Genomic DNA, 23,136 nt, shown 5'->3' with positions numbered 1-23,136 from the left:
GAGAACAACTCAGAAAGTTGAAGGGCCTTCCGCAGCTTTCATCCTGTGATTTGGGTCAGGGACAAACAATGTCCACAGTTGGAGTGCACAGGATGCACGAGGAATGATGTTTGGCACTGGAAAGAAAAATGTGTTCTCAGGAAGTAGACACATAAAAAAAATTCTTGAAGCTGTCTGTGTCACATTTGTGAGTATTTACATATATGCTGGAGGGTGTCTCTGTGTGCGAGCATCTGCCGGTGTATACAGTTGCTCTCCCGGTGGAAAATTTCCCTGGGGAGAAAAGTCCAGAGTTCAGAGTTCAAGTTCAGATTTCACTTTGATGATGCTCTTTGTTTGGTGAAACCTCAAAGGGGTGACGAGGAGCAGCAGCGGCGCGAGAATCAAAGAAACCTTGGCGGAAGATTGATAAGGGAGAATGTTTGAAAGACGAACAAGAGTTAAGGACTGAGATGCAGAGAGGTTTACAGCGGCTACGAGTGAATCAATGAAGATGTAAGAAACAAAACGTGAGTGTGAGAGAGGCCGGAGGGAGGAAAATGAGATTAATGACTGAGTGTGAAGGGCCAAAGAAAGAAGAATAGCAAGAGGAAGTGGTCTCAGCTTGTCAACTCTGCCCGGAGGGGATCATTCATCACTATCGACAGCGTGTAAGCATGTGTGTATTTACGTGGGATGTGTGTCCATACTCATTACCTGTGGGTTTAGGGCACTAAAGGAAAGAGGGGACAAAGGTTTGTTAGGTTTTGGAGAGATGAAAGTGCAGAGAGTAGATGTGTATGTGTCCAATGTCATAGCTTCATTAGCTGAGAGAAGCTGTGTTTGCGTCTGAGTGGTGGAAACATCAGGGACTGATAGTGACAGCGAGACTGCAATGGAAAGAATGAAGCGGGGAGGAAGAGCTGAAGACGCATCTTTAACTGTTACTCCCTTCTTTCCTTTTTCCAGACAGTAAGGAAAGAAAGCTCTACACAACATGAGCGAAACGAGGACGAATAAAAACAGCCTCACCGCAGTCGTTCCTGCATGTTTTTCTCATCTTACATTTCATACATGTCTGTGCTGGTGAAGCTTGACATGGCTTATTTAGCATGGGTATAAATCATAATGAGCAACTTCTAACAAGGTGCAGCAAAGATGAAAGAAGGAGAATAAAGGATGCGTAATTCTCATAATAACGTTCCTGTAAGCCAAAGTGTTTCAATGCCACGACACACAAACCCTAATGCACACATAAGCACAGATAGACATTCACAGAAGAAAGCACACTGTGCTTAGACGTGGTGATTATCTCGCTAAGCTCAGTTCCTCTCACCCCTGCAGGCGTCTCGATGCTAACCTGTTGTCTGAGGTTCCAGCTGAGGCCTTTAGAGGTGTTCGCTCTCTGAGACACCTGTGGCTGGATGACAACTCCCTAATGGAGATCCCAGTGACGGCGCTGGACTCTCTGCCCTCGCTGCAGGCCATGACGCTGGCCCTCAACCACATCACGCACATCCCAGATTACGCATTTACCAACCTCTCCGCCCTTGTCGTACTGTAAGTGACATCTTGATTTGTTTACTTAGAACTGGAGTCTGGGTTTCTCAACTTACCAGAGAAATTATTTGTTCCACTGACTTAGGTCAGTAATGACTGCAGTGTGGAAACGTTTTTGAGAAAGCAATTTCTGATTTGTTGAAAAATATTTATGGCCTTTATCCAGGCATCTCCATAACAACCACATCCAAACCATGGGCTCAAGATGTTTTGAAGGTTTACACAGTCTGGAGACACTGTGAGTATCTCACACGTATAAACACACACAAATTCACTCGTGCTTTTTAACAGTGGTTACTTTATAAAAATATACTTGACATTTTCACAGTCTTTCACATGCACATTCCATCGACCTTAATGAATACCTCCTTGTTTCCCCAAACACTGATGGAGGCTTTGTGATAAAGTATCAGCGAGTATCAACAATCATTTGGTATAGCTGTGTTTACAGCAACCACATTGCCTTAGAATAACCCTAAGATGTACCATGAAGTCTCTGACATATAACCTCAAAGACGTAACACAACCAAGAACCATCAATTCACTCACATTGTGTGTCTGAATACAGCCTTTTTTGTTGTCTGAGTAAAGGTGGTTGAGGTTGCTCGGAACACTAAAATCAATGTGTTTTTATAAATCATATGCAACAAGTGTGCCAAACAATAATAAAGTGTAGCTCTAAATTGTAGTCATAATGATTAATGTCCTGGTAATTTCAGCAGGTGCTTGTACGATTCTCAAAACCACAACCAGCAAATGAAAGACGGGAATGTGAAGATGAAAAGATCCTTCTTGATTACTTTGAAGTATCATCAACAGATTCCTCTGTGTTTTGTATAAATAATCGCCAAACAGTGCTAAGGTCAAGTGCAGTACAGCGTGGCTACAGGGGAGTTTTTTTGAGAGTACGTGCCGTAGCTTCGACAGCTGAACCACACACCGATATGGAAGCTGCACGAAACCTCCACCTGGTCTTGTGAAAGAGGTGGAGAAAGAAAGCAAGAGAGATGGAGACGGTTGCAACTGAGCCTCCTGCAAAATTCATGGTGGTCTGATGAAAACACCGTTTCTGGCATGCCGCTTAACAACCTGTTGAAGTGTAAAAACTAATGCGTTCCTTTTTATGAGCATGTGTGTGGGCACATGGATGTGTGCGCAGAAAAGCAAGCACTTCAGCCTGTGCAATCATAAGCGCACGGCTAGCTTTACACTCAACTTAAAAGCCATTATGCATGCTGAGAAATGTGGGGAAACATGGCGTAAGTCAGGAGAGCCACGGTTAATGGGATGAAGGGGAAACTAGAGAATGTGAAAAAGAGGGACGAAGCTCTCCGGACCAGAATAGTGTGTGTTAAAGTGTTTGGGCCATCAGCGGTGGGGAGAGACAGATGATTCAGCTGGATAAGATGACAGGTGTCATTGACGTGGGGATTGTGCTGGTATGAGGGGTTAATCTCTCACAGAGGCCTTGCTTATGAGAAATACGAGAGACCATCTGCATCACCACCACCCTCCCCAACCCCTGGTGTGTATTATAAAATCATTAATACGTGGAGTCGTCCAGGGGCCTGCTGGAAAATGCAACAGCGTATGCAAACGAGACTGAACAGTCACAGATAGACAAACATTTCACAACTAGTGAAAAACGCACATAGAAGTACAAAGCACGTCATCAAAAGCATTTGGCAATTCAGATAGAATAAAAAGCAAATCCTCTTGACTAGGAGTTAGCATATACATGCACACATGCCCTGGCACATAGTTCAGTAAAGCAAAGTGAATATTTGTATGCAAGCAGACGTGTGCACACAAGCACATCTACAGTGCACCCTTACATACAAGCAAGAAATACAGTAATCCCCTTTTCCTGCCACCTGCATATGAACTGTAGCAATGACTGTTTTCATACAGTGTTTCCTGGAAAGCTTATAATCAGGTCAGAGCAGCAGAAGTCAAAGGTCACACTCAAACTTCAGTCTACAGCTGTCTGCTTCTATGCATACACATCCAATCCAACGCACTCTCTCACACACACAGAAACGATGAGTTATGATTTCCATTGCAGGGACTTGAAACCTCCATCGTGACTCGGACTTTTAAGCTTTTTTTTAACAATAATGGTTTCTCTCGCAGGGATTTAAACTACAATGACCTGCAGGAGTTCCCCGTGGCCATCAGGACGCTGAGCAAACTTCAGGAACTGTGAGTCCACGCACGCACGCACATACACAAAAACACACCTGCCTGACATGACTATCGTGGTTGCGTTATCCCGAGTAATCCCGTTAAGTGATTTTAATGTGGCACTCGGATACAATCTCTCTCGCCCTAAGCAGGTGCTGGCTACACACCCACGCAGCCGCTCGCCTGCACATACACACAGATGCGCACGCACGTACACACGAGCCGTGTTTTCCCTCGACTTCAGCAGATGTTCTGCAGCGTGCATATGTGTCACAGATACAGCGTATGTGTGCGTGTTTACATCTCATGTATCCCAAAATGTTTTTCAGCTGTGCAATGGCAGGTGCAACATGAGGACATATGACTTGCCTCTCGCTCACAAACACACTCTGCCGCTCCTCCAAACACACACACAAAATCAGAAACATATTGACAGACCGTTTGACTAACAGTATGTCTCTATATTTACAGGGGCTTCCATAACAACAATATCAAAGCCATCCCCGAGAGGGCCTTTGTGGGAAACCCTCAGCTCCAAACCATGTAAGCTCAGTGCTTATCCTCATGGCTACAATGTGCACATATTAGATAAACACACAACTAAAATTTCATGTCAGCATCTTGTACAGCACAACAAATTAATCAGCACTTCTCTGAAGCGTTTTTCCCCCATTTTTCTTGCAGTCATTTCTACGAGAACCCCATCCAGTTTGTGGGAAAATCCGCTTTCCAGTTCTTACCCAAGTTGCACACTCTGTAAGTATGCGGTCAGAAGAAACCATTCCAGTGAGTTAGCCCAAACACTGTTTAAATCATCCTCTGTCCCTTGCAGTAAGAGTTGAGTGGACATGTGTAATGGCCTACTGAATGATGTTGTGTTAGTGTATTGCTGCGCTGTGTGCTGATGTGGTAAGAGAGAGTGTGTTGTAAGAACATGTTGAATGGTGTGACTTATGATGTCTAGTTAGACAGCCAAAACAGCCTGTGTTGATGTTGGAGGAGAAGTTTGATGGTTGAAATGAGCTGTTAGACAAGGTCTGTGTACATGCATGTGTGTGTAAGTGAAAGAGAGAGGGGGAGAGAGGGAGAGAGAGACAGTTGTCTGACACTTTTTTCCTTGTTGGACTGCAGTTCTCTTAACGGAGCGACACAGATTCAAGAGTTCCCTGATCTGAAAGGAACAACCAGCCTGGAAATTTTGTGAGTGTCTCGTTAACACCCCCCCCCCCCCCCCCCCCCAGACACACATGCAAATACCACATATTATTATTATTATTCACAAAATATTGCAACAAAGAATGCTAAAAGTCACTGAGGACTGATACAATACCAGGAGTCCATACACTATATGAGAGGGAAAAATGGAGAGAGATAAGACTCAAACAAAGCATGCTGAAACAAAAAGAGAGAATGTGTGTGTTTTAGGATTCCAAGAGAGACAGGGAACGAACAGGAGACTCATAGAAGGATTGGGAGGGGCGGGCTAGTTATGCCAGCCAGTGACAGGTTTGGCGAACCTACACAGCTGCCTGTCTGACCAAGTTAGACTCACAGGACTGGGGGATCCTTTCGCTTGCTTGCACTTCAACAATGATCAGAGGATCCTCTTTTTCTCCATAGGACACTGACTCGGGCCGGTCTCTCAGCTCTCCCTCTGGATCTATGTGAGCAGCTGCCTCACCTCAGAGTTCTGTGAGTACACACACACACACACACACACAAGGGGAGAGAGTAAGAGGTATAAAAAGTGATACACAAAACCCAACAGTGCAGAGCTGTGCCCCGAAGCCATCACTTATACAATCACTTCACTATGAAATCCAATCACCTGCCCCCCCCAAAATAATGTCCTGCTGTATCGCCTTGCTCACAGAGCTGACGTCCAAATAATCCTGTCACCCCCATAATTTCCCACACTATAAATCCACAGCTGGTCACTGTGTTTATGTGCGTTCTGTGTGAGTGTTTGCTTTGTGTACCGTTGTAGGGAGCTATCATACAACCAGATAGAGGAGCTGCCCAGCTTTTACCACTGCTCAGCATTGCAAGAGATGTGAGTACTTTGACTACCAATGAGAGTATGTTTACCCCTGCACACTTTGCATTTTATATATATATATATATATATATATATATATATATATATATACCTACGTACTTTTCTTAACAGAGGGCTACAACATAACCAAATCAGAAGGATCGACTCAAGCACCTTCCATCAGCTCACTTCACTGAGGGCACTGTGAGTCAACCTTTGCTCTAGCAGCTCATGTCACATATTATTTTCTTTGAAATTTATTGTGTGGATCTGTGGTTCCCATCCTTGCCATCAGGACCCCACCAAGGAGTTACAAGATGTATATGTATGCGATTTCATCAACTGGATTGCTGGAAAGAAAAGCAAAACATAGTTCCGTTCTACAAAATTAGCTTTTATCTCCGACCCTTTGTTCTTATGAATTGTGACAGTTTAACCTCTTTGCAGCTTGAAATATATTGAATTGAAACAACATGTGGAGGGGGAGGGGGGGTGGTAACATGATGAGGTGTTACAAGAAAACACTGATTCATTTTAAGGAGTCATAGCCAAGAAAGTTGGGAATCACTGATTAGAATCAAATTATATCGACTAATGACTTATGACTGACATCTAGTGGTGATACACAACACTAAGAGACATGAAATATGGAACTATTGTAAATCCTCATTCCATTTAAGTTCACTTTGATTCTTTTTTCCTTGCCAGTGACCTTAGCTGGAATATAATTGATTGGATCCACCCCGATGCCTTCGCTTCACTTCACTCTTTGATCAAACTGTGAGTAAAAACAGATACACAGCAGTCACTAAGGCTTGTCTCCCTCTCATCTGGTACTTTTGCAGCGCCACTCTCCTTACTGAAAAGGCACGCAAAATCTATTTATCTTTAATTAAAGTCAAGTGGTATGTCAGAGCCTTGGGCTTACACAAACACTCCATGCTTGATTTTGTATGCCGCAGAAAACGTATCGTTGTTGGCTGAGTTTGCAGAGAACATTGAAACGCATTTATTGTTTGAAAAACCCGTCTGTGTGGCCAGAGCCGCATCTCAGGTCATGCCAATAAAAAATCGTTTCATTGTGTGAGGACTGGTTGGCGTTTGCCTAGCTAAATAAGCAATTACTCCTCATCTGACACAGACTATTATATGAGGGGAATTTAATAGTTCTCTGAACAGCTTTAAATATCAAAGAGTAAAGTGTTATTGTTACCAAGGACAACCTTCAGCAATATCTGAAATAAAAACACATTTTCCAAACATCATCTTGATCTGACACCGATCACTTTCTGTCTCTTGTATAATTTCTTTCTATATTTATCTCAGGGACCTGACAGAGAACCATCTCAGTTCAGTACCAGTTGCAGGTTTGGGGGGTCTCACCCATCTCAAGCTGAGGGGGAACCCAGAACTATACGAGGCCTTCAGTCCTGATCACTTCCCTCACATGAGGTAACGTACAAACACACCATCTAGAATCATTCAGTGCTTCCTGGTCTCAACAAAAAATGATTTAAGATGACAACATTCAGGATACACCTGTGGCTGTCACGAACAATGCATCCTTCCTCTGACATGTTCTATAAATATTATCAATTTACCAAAATCATCCAAGTCTGACAATTGACTAATTATGGTATACACCCTCAAGTCATTCCTGAGCGACAACAATGAGCAAGCATTCATTAGCAGCAAGTTAGCTCTCGTTACATAGATCCCTGAAGGCCCAGAAAGGTACTGTAAAGCAAAAATGAAGCGTGAGCTTCAAAAACAGTGGCGACGGCATGCGATCTGTAGTACGCTGTCCAAAACACAACTCTTGGCAGAAAACCATTTCGAAAGCACTGTTCAAGTACAGTAAATATTCACAAACAACCATCCACAGCAATATTGGCTTGTCCAGGTTCAGAAAGAAAATGTTTCACCTTCATTTTTTCCTTGGGATGGCTTTCTGTATGAACTTAGAGCATACAGTGCGGATGAAAAGTATTAATCTCCCTTGACATTTTGCTATTTTATTGATTTTCAACCTCATATCACGGTTAGGTTTTTTTTTTTTTTTAACAACACTTTACAGAAAGTGAGCTTGTGGTGGCCAAGCGTTCATAGCCACTTCGCTTTTTGATCCTTCGATGTCGGCTCTTTCTATCATTGTGAAGCAGAATTCACCAAGCGTTGGATTGTTCACTCACTACTCGGGAACATGGAGTGTTTAAAAAAAAAACACCTTATCAAATCTTGACTAGAGTTCACCAGAAGGCATGTATGACACTGACGTGAACTGGAAGGAAGTTCCTTGATAAGGCAAATTTTTGTTTTTTGGCTATCAGACTAGAAGCTATGGTTGGCGAATACCAAACACAGCACATCGTCACCAACACGCCAGCCTCAGCATGAAGCATGGTGGTGGTAGTATCATGACATGGGGATGCTCTAGAAGGCTTGTAAAGGTAGAAGGTAAAATTAATGCAGCCAAGTATAGCAAAAATCCTGGAGGACAATCTGATGCAGTCTGCAAGAAATCTGTAACTTGGGGGAAAAAAAACTGTTTTTCAACAAGACAACAATCTGAAGCATACAGCCAAAGCAACGCAGAAATGATTTGAAGACAACACAATAAATATCCTGGAGTGGCCAAGTGAGAGCCCCATCTATTTGAGAATTTGTGCCTGGTCTTGAAAAGGGCTGTTCACTCGCGATCCCCAAACAACCTGACAGAGTTTGAGCAGTTTTGCATAGAAAAAGTCTAAAATTACACTGCAGGTGTCCAAGGCTGACTGAGACCTATTCACAGAGACTCAATGCTGGAATCGCAGACAAAGGTGGATCTACTAAACACTTACGCAATTTCTTATTTTACATTTATATTTATTATAAACTGGCATCACTTTACCGAAATCTGTTTTCAATTCAGAGTGTATTGTTTTGTCAATTATTGTCAAAAAGAGCCTAATTGTATTGACACTGGTTCAATGCTGAAAAGCAAAAAAAAAAAAAGTGAAAACTTCCAAAGGGGATGAATGATTTTCACATGTACTGTCTGTTCTTCTTTTTCCCCCAAATCTGTCTTAAAATACTTGCAAACAGTAAAAGAAATGTAAGCACTTTTTGAAACAATTCAAAGCCATACAGAGAATGCTCTGTCATCATCAATCAAGTCTATCAGTCTTTAGTATTTTCTTGTATGCTTGTTTTATATCAACTGTTGTGGCATTTTTTTCTGGTCTATTGTCAGCATTGTTCTTATCTGTTTGGTACAGGGTGATAGAGATGCCTTACGCGTACCAGTGCTGTGTATATGGCTCCTGTGATAACTACAAACCAGCCAGTCAGTGGGACACAGAACAGACCAACACTAATGAAGACTTACACAAGAGGACTGTAGCCATGTACTCCATCCACGCTGACACACACTGTAAGACAGCTCAAATACGATACCTTTACAGTACCTGTGGAAGCATGAATACGGTACACGTGGCGCATACGCGGGATGTAATAGATGGAAATCTGAGCACAGCTCCATATGTCAGCGTTTAAAGTTCCATGTTGGCGCTTCCAAGCATTCCTGTGGCTGGCATACAATATAAACACAAATAAACCACAATTAGGCTGAAATTAAAACCACTTAATCTACACCATTAAAGCTGAAAATAAACAATTGCTGAGTGAACAAAAAGATAACAACAAAGGATGATTGAACCATGACATGACACTGATTAAAATTTATTCACCTTTAATTGTTAGAAAAACATGTTAATCAGCTGCGAGTGCCAGTTAACTTCTAGAAATATTTTCTTTGTCTGCAAAGGATCCCCTCCTTTCACTATTGCAAAAACTCCCTACAGCGAGTGCTACAGAAAATCTATCAAGTATATACTGTGTATTCGCATGCAGAAAGAACTGTCAGAGCATCTAACATAAGCAAGAACGGTGACAACAGATTGGATCTGAATATTGACCCCCATAACTTTTTTCCAGATGACCCTGACCTGGAGGAATTCCAGCTGGAAATAGAAGAATCTAAACTACAGACGAGCGTCCAGTGCACACCCACACCTGGTAATGCAATTTACACCTTTAATGTTGTGATAAAGCTCTTACCAGTTTTACATGCTTAGTCGTGACATTCACACTTAATTTTTAGCTGACTAGTTGTGTGTTTGTGTTGCTACAGGTCCTTTCCGTCCCTGCGACTCCCTTTTGGGAAGCTGGCTGGTTCGCGTTGGCTTGTGGTCCATCTCCCTGATGTCTCTGCTGGGGAACTCCATCCTGCTTCTGTCCCTCTTTGGCTCGCCAGGCTACCTGTCGCCGCTTCGCTTCACTGTGGCTTGCATGGGTGCTTCCAATCTGCTGACGGGCGTGTGCACGTGCACACTGGCCCTGGTGGACGCTCTCACGCTGGGAGAATTCGGCCACCACGGCGCCCGCTGGGAGGGAGGCCCAGGTTGTCAGGCGACAGGATGGGTCTGGGTGTTTGCATCTGAGGCGAGTGTGTTGCTGCTGACTCTTGCGGCGGTGCAGTGTGGCGTGAGCGTGACGTGTGCACGCGCCTACGGGAAATCCCCATCCCTCGGGAGTGTGCGCACATGTGCACTTTTCTGCCTCACTCTTTCCCTCATGCTTGCTTCTCTACCATTAGTAGGAGTTGGGGAGTATGGGTCCTCACCTTTTTGCCTTCCCTCCCCACTGCCACCCCCATCTTCTCGACTACCATCCTCCCTGGCTTTTCCCTTGTCCCTCATTATGATGAACACCCTGTGCTTGCTCATAGTCACAGGTTCATACATCCGACTTTACTGGGAGTTACTTAGAGGGGAGTGCGAGGGCCTTTGGGACTGTGCTATGATCAAACATGTTGCCTGGCTAATATTCACAAATGGACTTCTCTATGTACCAGTAGCTTTCCTCTCCCTTTGTTCCCTTCTGGGTCTCCTCTCTCTGGGGGAGGAGGTGCTAAAATCAGTCCTTCTGCTTCTCCAGCCCTTGCCTGCCTGCCTCAACCCTCTCCTTTTCCTACTTTTCACAAGAGACTACTCTCAGTTTTTCTTCTGGCCTCTCCCCAAAGCACGTCCACAGCTACGTCGGGACCGCACCCTGGACTCGTTGGTTTCTGTGGAGACAGAGAAGAGCTCCTGTTCCGATTCGTCAACGCAGGTGTCACTCACTGATGCTGACGCCATGTACACTGGGGGGTCTTCTCTCCAGGCACGACTGGATCCCATCAGATTTTCCCACTGCTCCTCGACTTCCTCTGTTCCTCTCATCCCTTGCCAAATACCGACTCTCACCGCCAGAGATCGAGAGAGGGTGACAGAATGAGGGGAGCCTGAATGACGATGAATGTCTGGAGAGTTTGGATCAAGATGTGATTCACAACACTTGCCCTCTGTATCACTCTAACATGACTCACTCTCTCACCCATGAGCCTCCAAGCTAGCTGTCTGAAAAGCTGGAACACTAGGGACATTTAAGGACATCACCTTACTGCAGCGGCACGACCATCTCTGGGTTATCAGTCTTTAAGCTCCTCAAAGTGAGTCAAAACAGAAACTGTTGAGGACTATACAGAAGTTGATGAGAAAACAACAGAGCCTCGGAAATTGGGGAGTGGAACTGAAAGTTCCTTTCACAGAAAAGACACTTCAAGGAAACACCACTACTGTTGAAATAAGGACAGTTTCAGACACTAACCAGTGGACTGCATCAATCATGGACTTGAATGAAAAAGAGAAAAAAACTGCATGAAAAATCTAAGCATCAGACAAATCAGTGGTTTAGCCAAGGAGAAATTAGGTAGCACCAGTAGGATTTAAAGTGGAAATGTTTATACTGAAATGTGATCATGAGAAGTGCAACTTAGAGGTTACAGACTGTTTTGATTATATTTTAAGTGGAGTTATAATTTGTTTTTTTTTTAAATATAAAGTCTATCCTATGGCTAAGGTCTGTTTAAACACAAAAAAGGGACTCCTCATCAGACACACTAGGCTATTTTACCGCTGTAAGCTAACATTTTTCATCCACAGAAACATTATTGTCAGATGTCATATTTCGCAACTGTGCAATTCAACAGCTGTTCTAAAGATGCTAATCTTGAAGTGGCACCAAAATGCAAGAGGAAATGGGTCGTACATACGGCTTCATGTGGCTTACATGGACTGGTCACATATATGCAACTCTGCTCAACAGGATGCAATCAGTCATACAGACTAAATGGGATGTAGCTATCTTTCTACAGACTTTAGAGTAGGCTAGCAATATGTACATACAATGTAACTACCTCTGAACTAGCATGGTATTGACTCACTACAGCCTTAAGAGGTTTGGCTCTCTTTTTATAAACAGCAAATATATAATTTTATATATTAAGAAATAAATCCTTAGTTTGTAAAAAAAAAAATTAAACTTGTACCATTTAGGATGTACATACTTTGTATACAACTGGTAAGCATATGTTTGAATAAAATTATCATCTTCATACTGTATATACATGAAGTATTCTGCTTCTGCTACTACCGGTATTCTAAAACAGTTTGACACTACACAGAAAGTCAAGGCACTGTAAATAATGCATTAATAAAGTTCAACTTTAATATTACAACATATACACACAAAAATGTAGATTTTAAAATCCACCTTTCCATTCACACAGATAACGAAAATGGTATTAGCCCTACATAAAAAAAAATAAAACCTTTAAAATCTGTAAAGTATATAAGGCATGGAGGTTTGTGAAGAGATACCTGTGGCTCTAACAAGTGAGGTGGAAACTACAGACATGCTTTCTTTGATGGCTCTTCTGCCCCTGGCTGTGCGCTGAGTGACTCTCGTTTTCGGGACGACACTTTCTGATCTTGAGTATTTTCTTTGTTGTCCTCCACAACTCCCTGAACAAAGACAGATGGAGATTTATTTAGACAAGCCCAGCATTATCACCACTACTCCACATCTCAAAACTAAGAAGTATGAAATGCAAAGGTCACATATTAATGCACACTGCATCAGTCTGTTGCAAGTAAACATTAAATTATTAGACAGTTTATTTTTTTCCCCAAAGAAGCACAGCACAACCTTGTGGGCCAAAAATAGCCAATACACACAACTAATACAGTGACAGAGCACAGCAGGGTGGTGCAGGGTGACATTAATGAGACCATTTACTTTAATCATGTGACCTTGTCAAGAAGTCAGTCAAGAGGACAACGTTTTGAATCAAGAATGAACGTGCATTACCAACAGACTTACAGTGTTCTTCTGAGCAGCATGTTCCTGTGTCCACTTCCTGGCCTTCTCCGTGAACAGGTGTTTGTTGTATTTGAACTCTGATGACTACACAAAAAAAAAAAAAAAAAAAAAATATTGTAAGCATCTTGCAACCAGCAAACAGGGTGGGGTTGCACCATCTTTAACTTTTTTTGTAACAAAAATGCGATCTACCTCAAAAGGCTGATTTTTCCTGACAAGGGGTTAAGGTGTTTGAGACTGAGGTCCATTAGTTATCCCAGCGTTTAGCAGACCTTGTACTTTAAATAAAAAGGCAATAATTATTTTCTCCAGGTGAAAACTGTATTAATTTTAAGCATGGTATTATGTAGTTCTCGGTCATTCTAAGATCTCAATTGATTTTGATAAAACTCCAATGTCCCACATATATAGTGTATATATTGGGGTCACACAAATTAATAAAAACAAATGAAGTCACCGCAGTCTTTTAATATCAGACGTAACCAAAAAGAGGTGGATTTGATGGAGAACTCGACAATACTGAGCAGAGTGACAGGGTAGCAACCTGTCAATCACAAGACAGGCCCGTTTGAAAGCATACACAGCGTAACCCTTTATGGGGAAAGGGATCATATTTGGTACCTACAACGCACATTAAATATTTGCCTCTCAATGAGGTCCAGAAACATGTGGTTTTCACCCAGCCAATCTTCGAAGCTTACTCTGCATTACAGAACACGACATTGTGGCATTTGACCAATCAGCAGCAGCCTGGAACATATTAAACTTTCTTTTTTTTCTGAAGTTGGAAAAAGGTGGACTTGCAGATCGGTACTCTTCCATATTTTCAGTTGAAACGTCAAAACTAACCATGATTAGTTGACAAAAGTCACATCTTACAGTTAAGTAGTTGTCCTAAGTGATGACATACATTTCTTGGAATGTTTTATTTACCACTAACGGGCAAGGAACCATATATGGTAACTTCATTGATGTTGAATTTCAACATGAAAATTCAAAATTGCAAAAAATGTCATAAAAGTAAAAAAGTCTTATATCCTCCAATAACACTCTAGGGTTGAAATTTTGAATTTCAAACTAGTTCAATTAGTGTCCTTTATAGCATTAAGTCTCTACATTAGACCATAACTTACTAAATGAGCTAAGTTTTGAAATGAGCTGGCACCATAAAAGTATGAGGAAAACATTTACTGGGGTAACAGATCAAGTGAGAAGTTGGGTTGGTTTTTTATTGACTTCTATACGGACGTCTGTGTGGTAGATAAACAATAATGTGCGACTCACTATATCAGCCATCAGTGGATCGTCTGGATTGGGCTCAGCCATGAGCAGCTGAATGGAAGTGAGAACTGTGGAGATGTTTAGAGATGGCTTCCAGGCACCCTGAACAAAAAAAATAAAATAAATCACAAAACATTATATCTAGCTCATGTAGGCGGGTATAGATCCCCAAAAGCAGATAACTGTGGCTAAAAAACAAAAACTGTTTGTTTTGCTCTTTAAATCTCATACAACCTTTGGTGGGAGTTTGAGAGCATCATGGCAGATACGTCCTGAATTATCAATGTTTGGGTGGTAGACTGGGGTCAGGAATCGTATTTTGGGAGGCTCAAATGGGTACCTATGAGAGGAAAAGCAGCAGGTTCGTCCTACTATGGTGCAGGTGGGACTTGTAACTGGTGACTGGTAGCGAGAAACCCATCAAAGTTAAAGAGATAAGGAAAAAAAGGTACCTCTCAGGAATTTTAACCTCCAAGGAAAAGAGACCTCCTTCATAAGGAGTTCCTGTTCCGCCCACTATCTCTGCAGAGGGAAATGAAAAGACCTTATTAAAAGACAAGGCAGATGCACAGCTTGTCATACATGTGTATGTTTCTGAAACAAGTGTTAGCAGTCCAATGTATTTGTATATTTGTTTTTTTCTTAACAGAATATTGTACAAGAGCAAATTTACAGTGATGATTATTCAAATTGTGTGTAAAAATTCTAAATATTCATCCTACAATTGCAGAAGTTAAGATATTTAGATTCTTCTTGATTAAACTAATTTATTCTGCAGGACATGGCAACATCTTCAGAAACACTCAGCCTGTAACAAAGATGAATAACAAATACTGTAACAGACATGGCCAGATCTCAAAATCATTGGATTGACATGAAGAGACAGAAGCAGCTGAGACAGTCATAATTCACAGAATTTCTCCAAAATGCTTGGAACAAAGTATCCTTCAGCCACCGTTAAAACACTGTGCACCTAAAAGAAATGGTGCGGTTTAAAAAGCACAATACTGTTAATTTCCCTTGACTGTAATTATTTATGGCTTCATAAACACACAAATAAAGCACATTCACATCTACATATTTCCAAAACTCTACTTAACACCTGCAATCACAGAATAATTTCAAACAAAAGACACAGACATTATCAGTACCAGTAAATGTAGCTATCACACTGATACATGGATATAATTAATAACTCTTTAATATCAATTATAACTTCAGGTTAACTCCACTGTGATCCATGCACTAACTTGTGTAAATAGACATGTACTGCAAAGTGCCATAGTCATATTTATAATCAGTGATGAGATCTGTTATCTTAGTAGACTTTGAATGTGCGCTCTGGCACACAAATAGCAGTCTAACAACAGTTCTACAAGAAATCCTATCTTGATTGGCAAGATGTTCAGCGTTTGTCTTTAAAGAAGAAGTATAATACCTCTGGAGGACTTTGTGGTGTGGTTGCCTAAGGCCAGTGGACTAAATGAAATGCTGAATATGTGTGTGCTATACATCAGATACTGCATTGTCTGATTTGATAACATGAGAGACTTTATTTTTCCATGTCATGTCAGGAAGAGTAGATTTACTACAGAATAAGTATCCTGTAAATGTGAAAAGAAAAGGCATGTTTTACTGTCCTTTAAAGTGGCTCTGGCTCTTTTAGACCCAGTGATATAGTACTTACGTGCCCGGAGGTCGTCTATCCGTTCCTCGGTCTGCCAGCATGTTATCCCGGGAGGGGGCTCGGTGCTCAGCATCTGAAGTTCACGCTTCAAACGGGAAGCTCTCTGCATTCTGCAACACGAAGACGAACGTCAACGTTCTACAAGTAAACACAGGTCTCCATGTTGAATGTGTTTTAGCGTTTTGGTTTAATTTGGTCACTGCATGAAGACCAGGTTAGGGGTAGACTGGACCCAGGAAACAGATACATCTGAAACAGGTGCAAGTACTTGTTAATCCACCCTCAAGCTGCCTCCTACGATATTAAGCTAACGTCTTCAGCTGTTAACGTCGAACCTGAAAATAAGCTCGTATAACTTCAAAGTTCAAAATACTGCAGTAACATTAAATTGAGATGTTGTTTGCTCAGTATAAAAGTGTATTCACTTACTTTGTGCCAGTTACTTTCGACTGTTCTGTCGCTGTCTAGCTTAATTTAACTTCCAGCTACACCTCGGCGGCTGTATTTTGGATTTCCCTCCGCTACGTAACCAGCACCACCAGCACCGCCCGCGTTCTTCCTCTCCTGTTTTAAATGTGGTGCACTCAGTCGGAGCACGACCGCCACCTACTGTTGGATATGTGGTGTTATATTCTGGACTGTAAACAATTTTTGTCAAGAAATAAACAAAAATTCCAGTTGCTATATGAAATATGAAACCCACAAGATAATAAAAAAATCAATAATAATAAATAAATCTGAATTTGTCTTGACAGCAGAAGTATCGTTACTAGTACTTTGTTTTATTGTGAAAACCTGTAATGATTATTCAACAAATTAAATATTGAATTCACTGTCAATTAATCAGTGTGGGAAGTTTTTAAAAATAAACACACATTTGAGAATGTCACCTTGAGATTTGGGAGACACTAATCAGCATTTTTCACTATTTTCAGGCATTTTAGAGACCAAACAACTAATGTTTTAGCCAAGAAAATAATTATCAGCTTAATATAATAATGAAAATAGTTGCTTGCCCTATTTTGGAGACATTTAAAATTGTAGAAATATGGGACATTGCAACTTGTAAACCAACCAATCAACTAACACAACACACAACACACCTCCATTTATCTAGTTTAATTCATTATTTTTATTCTTTTATATTTTAACATTTTGCAGTGTTTTTGTTGCACATGTATCATACCATTTGTAGGACTATTAACAAAATTGGCACGAAAGTTTACTTGGACATGAATAAAGTCAAAAAGGTTCACCTGGATTAGATAAGTTTTGCTGCAGATGTTCCAGTAAATTACAACTTGCTAAACAAAATATAACAATGGTGGAACCATTTACAAATATTTACTGTCATATTCTGATCTGATAATACTATTTTCTACTAACTTCTGTTCTCCAAAGAACTGAAGTAAGCTGAAGACAATTTCTCATCAACCGTTTGTTTTTTTTGTTTCACACTAAACTGAAAATTTGGCAACCTTTTGGTTAATAATTGTACATCAGAATTACCTCAAACAATGGCTTGAATATCAAGTTTGTATATATTTTCAATCGATAATGAAAAGAAAATATGCTTGTTGAAAATTGTGATGTTTCAGCCATATCACACAGCTCTTAACAGTGTGGTATTTAAGTGATGCAGCTTGGTGCAGCTGATAGAGACTCAAATGTCAGAGATATCAACATAAAAAGTGTTGATTGTGTATTTGTTTATCATTATAATTCACACTTTGTTTATCCTCAAAAGGCACCCAATGCAATCAAAGACCTCACAATCACAGGAGTAGCGCAAACTACGCACAATCTCACTTAGAGGCAGTGGCATAAATAGCCTGAAAAGTAATGTGTTTGTGCTGTTTGTCTTCTATTCTGACACCAGTGAAGCCAGAGTCCCTCAGAGCTGCCATATAGGCCTCTGGACGCCAGTTCTCTCCCGGCATCACTCGCTTTGCTGCCAGAGTAGCCACATGGTGAAGCCTCAGTGTGGTCACCATCACTCCTCCTGAGTGGGTTCAAAAGGAGGTGGGCAGTCAGCCAGAGCAGCAGTAGAAGACTAGAAGTAAGATAAATTACCAGGACGTCTCCAGAGCAGGTTTCCTACCTGGTTTCATGACCCGGTGTATCTCTGAGGTTCCCTTCCTGAGGTCAGGCCAGAAGTAGTAGCAGTTACAATGAAAGACTTTATCCACAGTGCTGTCTGCCAGTGGCATTGCTGCTACATCACAGTGGTGTAGCGTCACTTTCCCACTGGCCACAAGCTCCTTCATTTGCTCTTTTGCCATCTGTCAGACAAAAAAAAAAAAAAAGATCCACACTTCTAAATATAAGTAATATTGGCTCTTTATTAGGTATTGAACAATATGGGCTTTTCAGGGCCAATATCAATCAATCAATCAAGCTTTATTTATATAGCATGTTTCATAGTTAAAATGCAACACAAAGTGCTTTACAACATTTAAAAACATTAAAAACAAGGAAACCCATCCCTCCCTCCCTCCATACACACGTGGACAAAATTGTTGATACCCCTCAGTTAAAGAAGGAAAAACTCACAATTCTCACTGAAATCACTTGAAACTCACAAAAGTAACAATAAATAAAAATTTATTGAAAATTAAATAATCAAAAACAGCCATTACTTTTGAATTGTTGATTAACATAATTATTTTAAAAAACAAACTAATGAAACAGGCCTGGACAAAAATGATGGTACCTCTATAAAAGATTGAAAACTATTTGACCAGAGTGACATGATTAACTCAGGTGTGTCATTTAATTGACATCACAGGTGTTTCCAAACTCATAATCAGTCAGTCTGCCTATTTAAAGGGAGACAAGTAGTCACCCTGCTGTTTGGTGAAAAGGTGTGTACCACACTGAACATGGACAACAGAAAGCGAAGGAGAGAATTGTCCCAGGACATCCGAAAAAAAATTATAGACAAACATCTTAAAGGTAAAGGCTATAAGACCATCTCTAAATAGCTTGAAGTTCCTGTGACAACAGTGGCTCATATTATTCAGAAGTTCAAGACCCACGGGACAGTAGCCAACCTCCCTGGACGTGGCCGCAAGAGGAAAATTGATGACAAATTGAAGAGACGGATCGTTGGAATTGTATCCAAAGAGCCCAGAGCAACCTCCAAAGAAATTAAAGGTGAACTCCAAGGCCAAGGTACATCAGTGTCAGATCGCACCATTCGTCGTTGTTTGAGCCAAAGTGGACTTCATGGGAGACGACCAAGGAGGACACCACTGCTGAAAAAACTCATAAAAAAGCCAGACTGGAATTTGCAAAAATGCATGTTGACAAGCCACAAAGCTTCTGGGAGAATGTCCTTTGGACAGATGAGACCAAACTGGAGCTTTTTGGTAAGGCACATCAACTCTATGTTCATAGACTCAAAAACCAAGCATACGAAGAAAAGAACACTGTCCCTACGGTGAAACATGGAGGAGGCTCAGTAATGTTTTGGGGCTGCTTTGCTGCATCTGGAACAGGGTGTCTTGAAAGTGTGCAAGGTACGATGAAATCTGAAGACTATCAAGGCATTCTGGAGAGAAATGTGCTGCCTAGTGTCAGAAAGATTGGTCTCAGTCGCAGGTCATGGGTCTTCCAACAGGACGACGATCCAAAACACACAGCCAAAAACACCCAAGAATGGCTGAGAGAAAAGCGTTGGACTATTCTAAAGTGGCCTTCTATGAGCCCAGATCTGAATCCCATTGAACATATGTGGAAGGAGCTGAAACATGCCATTTGGAGAAGACACCCATCAAACCTGAGACAACTGGAGCTGTTTGCTCATGAGGAGTGGGCCAAAATACCTGTTGACAGCTGCAGAACGCTCATTGACAAATACAGAAATCGTTTAATTGCAGTGATTGCCTCAAAAGGTTGTGCAACAAAATATTAAGTTATGGGTACCATCATTTTTGTCCAGCCCTATTTCATTAGTTTGTTTTTTTAAATAATTATGTTAATCAACAATTCAAAAGTGATGGTTGATTTTGATTATTTAATTTTCAATAAATTTTTATTTATTGTTACTTTTGTGAGTTTCAAGTGATTTCAGTGAGAATTGTGGGTTTTTCCTTCTTTAACTGAGGGGTACCAACAATTTTGTCCACGTGTGTATATACATATATGCACACAACTACACATGCGCACACACACATACCAATGCTGATGAATGGAAATCCGAGAGATTGATATCTGATGCTTGGAACCGATATACACGACCAGCGAAAAGTCTGGACACACTTTCTCATTCATTTGAATAGGAAAGTGTGTCCAAACTGTTGACTGTATTATATATTGCATGCTATATATTAACATGTGATAGCATAAAAAAAATCTAATTTAATCTTTATTAATAACTGAATATGTACAATAGAAATAGGACTGGCTAAATCAGAGCATCATCTGTTGATTGATTGAGATCGATCATTTTGTCTCCTGCCGTTTTGTCTGTTCTCCTCTGTTTCTTAATTTTCCTCTGTTCTATCATTTTTATTGGTCCGTATCTTAAAGCATTATTATTTGTAGTTTTCCAGACCCTGTTTCAGGCTAATCTGCCTCTTGCCAGATGATGGCTTGTGTTTCTTGTTTAGTTTTGTTAGTATTTCTGCTTAAGAGACATTTCTGGGACCACAGAGTGACTACAGACAGAGAGGTGGCCGTCAGACCAATAACCAGTCTAACTCTACTCTTTAAACACAGTATAGAATCGGCCTAGGAGAAATAGTTTTCTCAGCTGTTGTCTGCCTGTTTGCCAATGATATCTTCCATTTTGTTTTAATTACCGTTCCTTGCAGAGATACAGTAACTAGTTTAGGTCGACTAGAGAAGCTCGTAACATCGAAAATAACATGCTCTTGTAACAAAATCATAAAGCTGCATGTCATAAACAAACTCTGATGTGAGTACTTTGTCCCACTCTGTATTCATACCTCACCTGATGCATGTACTCTGAGTAATCCACCCCTATGAGGCGGCCTGTTGGCTTTGTGAGCAGTTTGGCTGCAGACTGCAGACCCAGACCCGGACCATGACCCAGCTCCAGCACTGTATCTCCCGGTTGGATCCCACACAGCTGAACAGCGCTCTCCTCAAGGACCTGGTTGCGAGCGGTGAGCAGTCTGCTGATCAGCCACCCTGCCACGGATCGCGTCGGGTGGCCCAACTGTTTCCCCACTTTTTCAGCCCACATTACTAGATAACATGATAGAAAAGCCACACAGGTATTTTATATAGCTGACTAAACACTGGACAACCTCATGTTTTACAAGTGTTCAGTCAGTATGGGGACCATATTGATTGAAACCTCACGTCACTGCTGCTCTTCAATCACAACTTATTACATTAACAAACGATGCTGATCTGGATCCTTGGACAAATCAAACCAAAACTGAAAACAAAATCTATTGTTATCTGACCCTAAAACATGAATATAAACTGGCAAAAAATCTTTTTAAAATAACAAAATAGAAACTCGGTAATCTCAACAACAGAGAAAGAATGACACAAGAAGTTGAGGCTACCAACAGAAGGAAGAGTGAGAGGTTACTGCACAACAGGTTGGGAGGAGGCGGAGATCAACTTCCTCTTAAAATGTGACCAATACAGAGACATCAAATGGGAATTTTTTTTCAATTTGGTTCATTAACCTCAAACTTCAGCAGATGACAGTGAAAAGCAACGGATTCTTTTGGGAGAGGGACACAAAGTTTATCAGAGGGGTACACAATTTAAACATCAATGAATATGACATATGTGTTGCCATTTAAACACAAACAAAAAAAACCCACAAATTTAATTTTTTTTTCTTAATTTTTGCTCATGTTCACAGAATTACCATACAAACATATTATCATCATTATTCATTTAATTTTTCTACTTATTAAATTGTGTTTTTATTAATTTTTTTAACCCTTAGATTCCTAAATGGGTCAAAAATGAGCCGATTAAGTCATTTTCTTACAATATCTTTGTACTGAAAACTTGTTATTTCATATTCCAGCCATTCCTCGAAAGACATGTCATTCCATTAAATTCTTTAAGTTATTTTTAATACTTTTAAGAAGTCATGATATTTTTACTACTAACCCAAGCTTCCATAAATTTCTCATAGAATTTCATGGAAACCTGTGATGAATTGTGACTGTCAGGAATACATTTACTGTGGACCACACACACCATGTCAGAAGTGTTGCTGATCTGGAAGATTATTTTACACAGCAAGACTTTATACATGTCAGCATCACCTACGTTTTTTTACCTCAGAAAAAAAAAATGTTATCAAAACGTTATTTTTCAACATACTTGCACATTCGTGACTCTTGTGTGAAAGAGTATGTGTTATTATGAAATCATTTAAAAACACAATTTATTAAGCAGGAAAAATAAAATGAAATCCTCTTTTCACACCCTCTTTTTATTTTATTTATTTATAATTAGGCAATATTGTGAGCCTGATCAACATGCCGATAAAGCACACTGAAATGAACTGAAACCTTTTTTAACAGTGGCCTTTCAAGATTCAAGATACATTTATTGTATTCCTTGTGTTTATACCTACTTAAAAACTAGATGCTGTTCTCCCAGCCCCAGTGCAGTGCAAAATAAAGATAATATTCCATAAATATGATATAAAAAGTCCATCTAAGACATATAGGTTTACAATAGGCTTTTACAAATTGATTTTTTTCATTAAGTGTATGTTTAATCTTCTGTTTGACCAAGATAAACCTTGCAGAAGGTTATTACTATTGTAATTATAAGGCTGTCGGATATATAAACACTAGAGCTGGACACTGAATCTCAGTATACTCAGCACGAAACAGCTGTGTCCCCATTAACAGTGTTTTATGGTTAGATATTTAGAACTGCAACTGTATTTCTCACCAGTGTGGCTGCGTAATTTTTTTTGCTACTGACCTGGAAAAACACGTTACCTACTTTCAGTTGTGGTCGAACGTCCTCCTGCTCTTGCGCACAGTCGTTTCTTTGGACCAGTCTTCCTGAAAGAGGAGTGTTTCATTTGATCGGCGCAAGCGCTGCAGCGATCTGTGCTGTCACTGACTCCTTCACACTCCCCCCGCTTTCTGATCACTCACTTTGCGCACATTTATTTCATTTTCATCTCTTTACAAGAGTTTCA

General features: G+C 40.6%; 3 protein-coding genes across 6 annotated transcripts in view; 1 reads left to right on the top strand and 2 right to left on the bottom strand.

Moving 5' to 3' along the window:
* The window catches only part of LOC110949637 (leucine-rich repeat-containing G-protein coupled receptor 6), a 40,959-nt gene extending 28,713 nt beyond the window's left edge, over nt 1–12,246 (top strand). The window contains exons 5-18 of the mRNA XM_022191787.2: nt 1,324–1,539; nt 1,706–1,777; nt 3,673–3,741; nt 4,195–4,266; nt 4,408–4,479; nt 4,855–4,923; nt 5,344–5,415; nt 5,711–5,776; nt 5,894–5,965; nt 6,470–6,541; nt 7,088–7,213; nt 9,022–9,176; nt 9,740–9,820; nt 9,936–12,246. Coding sequence (XP_022047479.2) covers nt 1,324–1,539; nt 1,706–1,777; nt 3,673–3,741; nt 4,195–4,266; nt 4,408–4,479; nt 4,855–4,923; nt 5,344–5,415; nt 5,711–5,776; nt 5,894–5,965; nt 6,470–6,541; nt 7,088–7,213; nt 9,022–9,176; nt 9,740–9,820; nt 9,936–11,080 — 2,359 coding nt within the window. The 3' untranslated portion in view covers nt 11,081–12,246. The remainder of the gene's footprint in view (nt 1–1,323; nt 1,540–1,705; nt 1,778–3,672; nt 3,742–4,194; nt 4,267–4,407; nt 4,480–4,854; nt 4,924–5,343; nt 5,416–5,710; nt 5,777–5,893; nt 5,966–6,469; nt 6,542–7,087; nt 7,214–9,021; nt 9,177–9,739; nt 9,821–9,935) is intronic.
* Nucleotides 12,247–12,327: 81 nt separating this feature from the next.
* On the bottom strand, nt 12,328–16,947 carry ube2t (ubiquitin-conjugating enzyme E2T (putative)). Of its 2 annotated transcripts, XM_022191793.2 has the most exons (7): nt 16,404–16,947; nt 15,975–16,084; nt 14,740–14,809; nt 14,522–14,627; nt 14,291–14,389; nt 13,007–13,090; nt 12,328–12,648 (listed from the first exon to the last, which is right to left on the bottom strand). In XM_022191793.2, the coding sequence occupies exons 2-7, from the start codon at nt 16,081–16,083 to the stop codon at nt 12,532–12,534; spliced, it is 585 nt and encodes a 194-aa protein (XP_022047485.1). In that variant the 5' UTR covers nt 16,084; nt 16,404–16,947; the 3' UTR covers nt 12,328–12,531. The 2 variants fall into 2 exon arrangements, with proteins under 2 accessions (XP_022047485.1, XP_051805013.1); XM_051949053.1 differs by having other exon boundaries at nt 15,975–16,947.
* A 135-nt stretch (nt 16,948–17,082) lies between these two features.
* zgc:194242 (uncharacterized protein LOC100005854 homolog) lies at nt 17,083–23,113 on the bottom strand. 3 transcript variants are annotated; one of them, XM_022191789.2, is made up of 4 exons: nt 22,935–23,113; nt 20,932–21,188; nt 18,076–18,256; nt 17,083–17,976 (listed from the first exon to the last, which is right to left on the bottom strand). In XM_022191789.2, exons 1-4 carry the CDS (start codon nt 23,014–23,016, stop codon nt 17,780–17,782), a joined length of 717 nt encoding a protein of 238 aa, XP_022047481.1. In that variant the 5' UTR covers nt 23,017–23,113; the 3' UTR covers nt 17,083–17,779. The 3 variants fall into 3 exon arrangements, with proteins under 3 accessions (XP_022047481.1, XP_022047484.1, XP_022047483.1); XM_022191792.2 differs by having other exon boundaries at nt 22,931–23,076; XM_022191791.2 differs by having other exon boundaries at nt 22,914–23,007.
* Nucleotides 23,114–23,136: the final 23 nt, after the last annotated feature.

The sequence above is a fragment of the Acanthochromis polyacanthus genome, chromosome 6 (genome assembly GCF_021347895.1).
Source record: "Acanthochromis polyacanthus isolate Apoly-LR-REF ecotype Palm Island chromosome 6, KAUST_Apoly_ChrSc, whole genome shotgun sequence".
In the NCBI taxonomy this organism is placed as follows: Eukaryota; Metazoa; Chordata; class Actinopteri; family Pomacentridae; genus Acanthochromis; species Acanthochromis polyacanthus.
The sequence above is the reverse complement of the archived record's forward strand: the minus strand, read 5'-3'. Positions and strand labels throughout refer to the sequence as shown.

Coding starts and splice junctions, on each gene's coding strand:
- ube2t (XM_051949053.1), bottom strand. CDS start 16,083: ATGCAGAGAGCTTCCCGTTTGAAGCGTGAACTTCAGATGCTGAGCACC. Junction 14,810..15,974: donor GATAGACGACCTCCGGGCAC/GTAAGTACTATA, acceptor TTCCCTCTGCAG/AGATAGTGGGCGGAACAGGA. Junction 13,091..14,290: donor ATCCACTGATGGCTGATATA/GTGAGTCGCACA, acceptor TTTTTTGTGTAG/TCATCAGAGTTCAAATACAA.
- zgc:194242 (XM_022191789.2), bottom strand. CDS start 23,016: ATGAAACACTCCTCTTTCAGGAAGACTGGTCCAAAGAAACGACTGTGC. Junction 21,189..22,934: donor ACGTTCGACCACAACTGAAA/GTAGGTAACGTG, acceptor CATGTTATCTAG/TAATGTGGGCTGAAAAAGTG. Junction 18,257..20,931: donor ACTCAGAGTACATGCATCAG/GTGAGGTATGAA, acceptor TTTGTCTGACAG/ATGGCAAAAGAGCAAATGAA.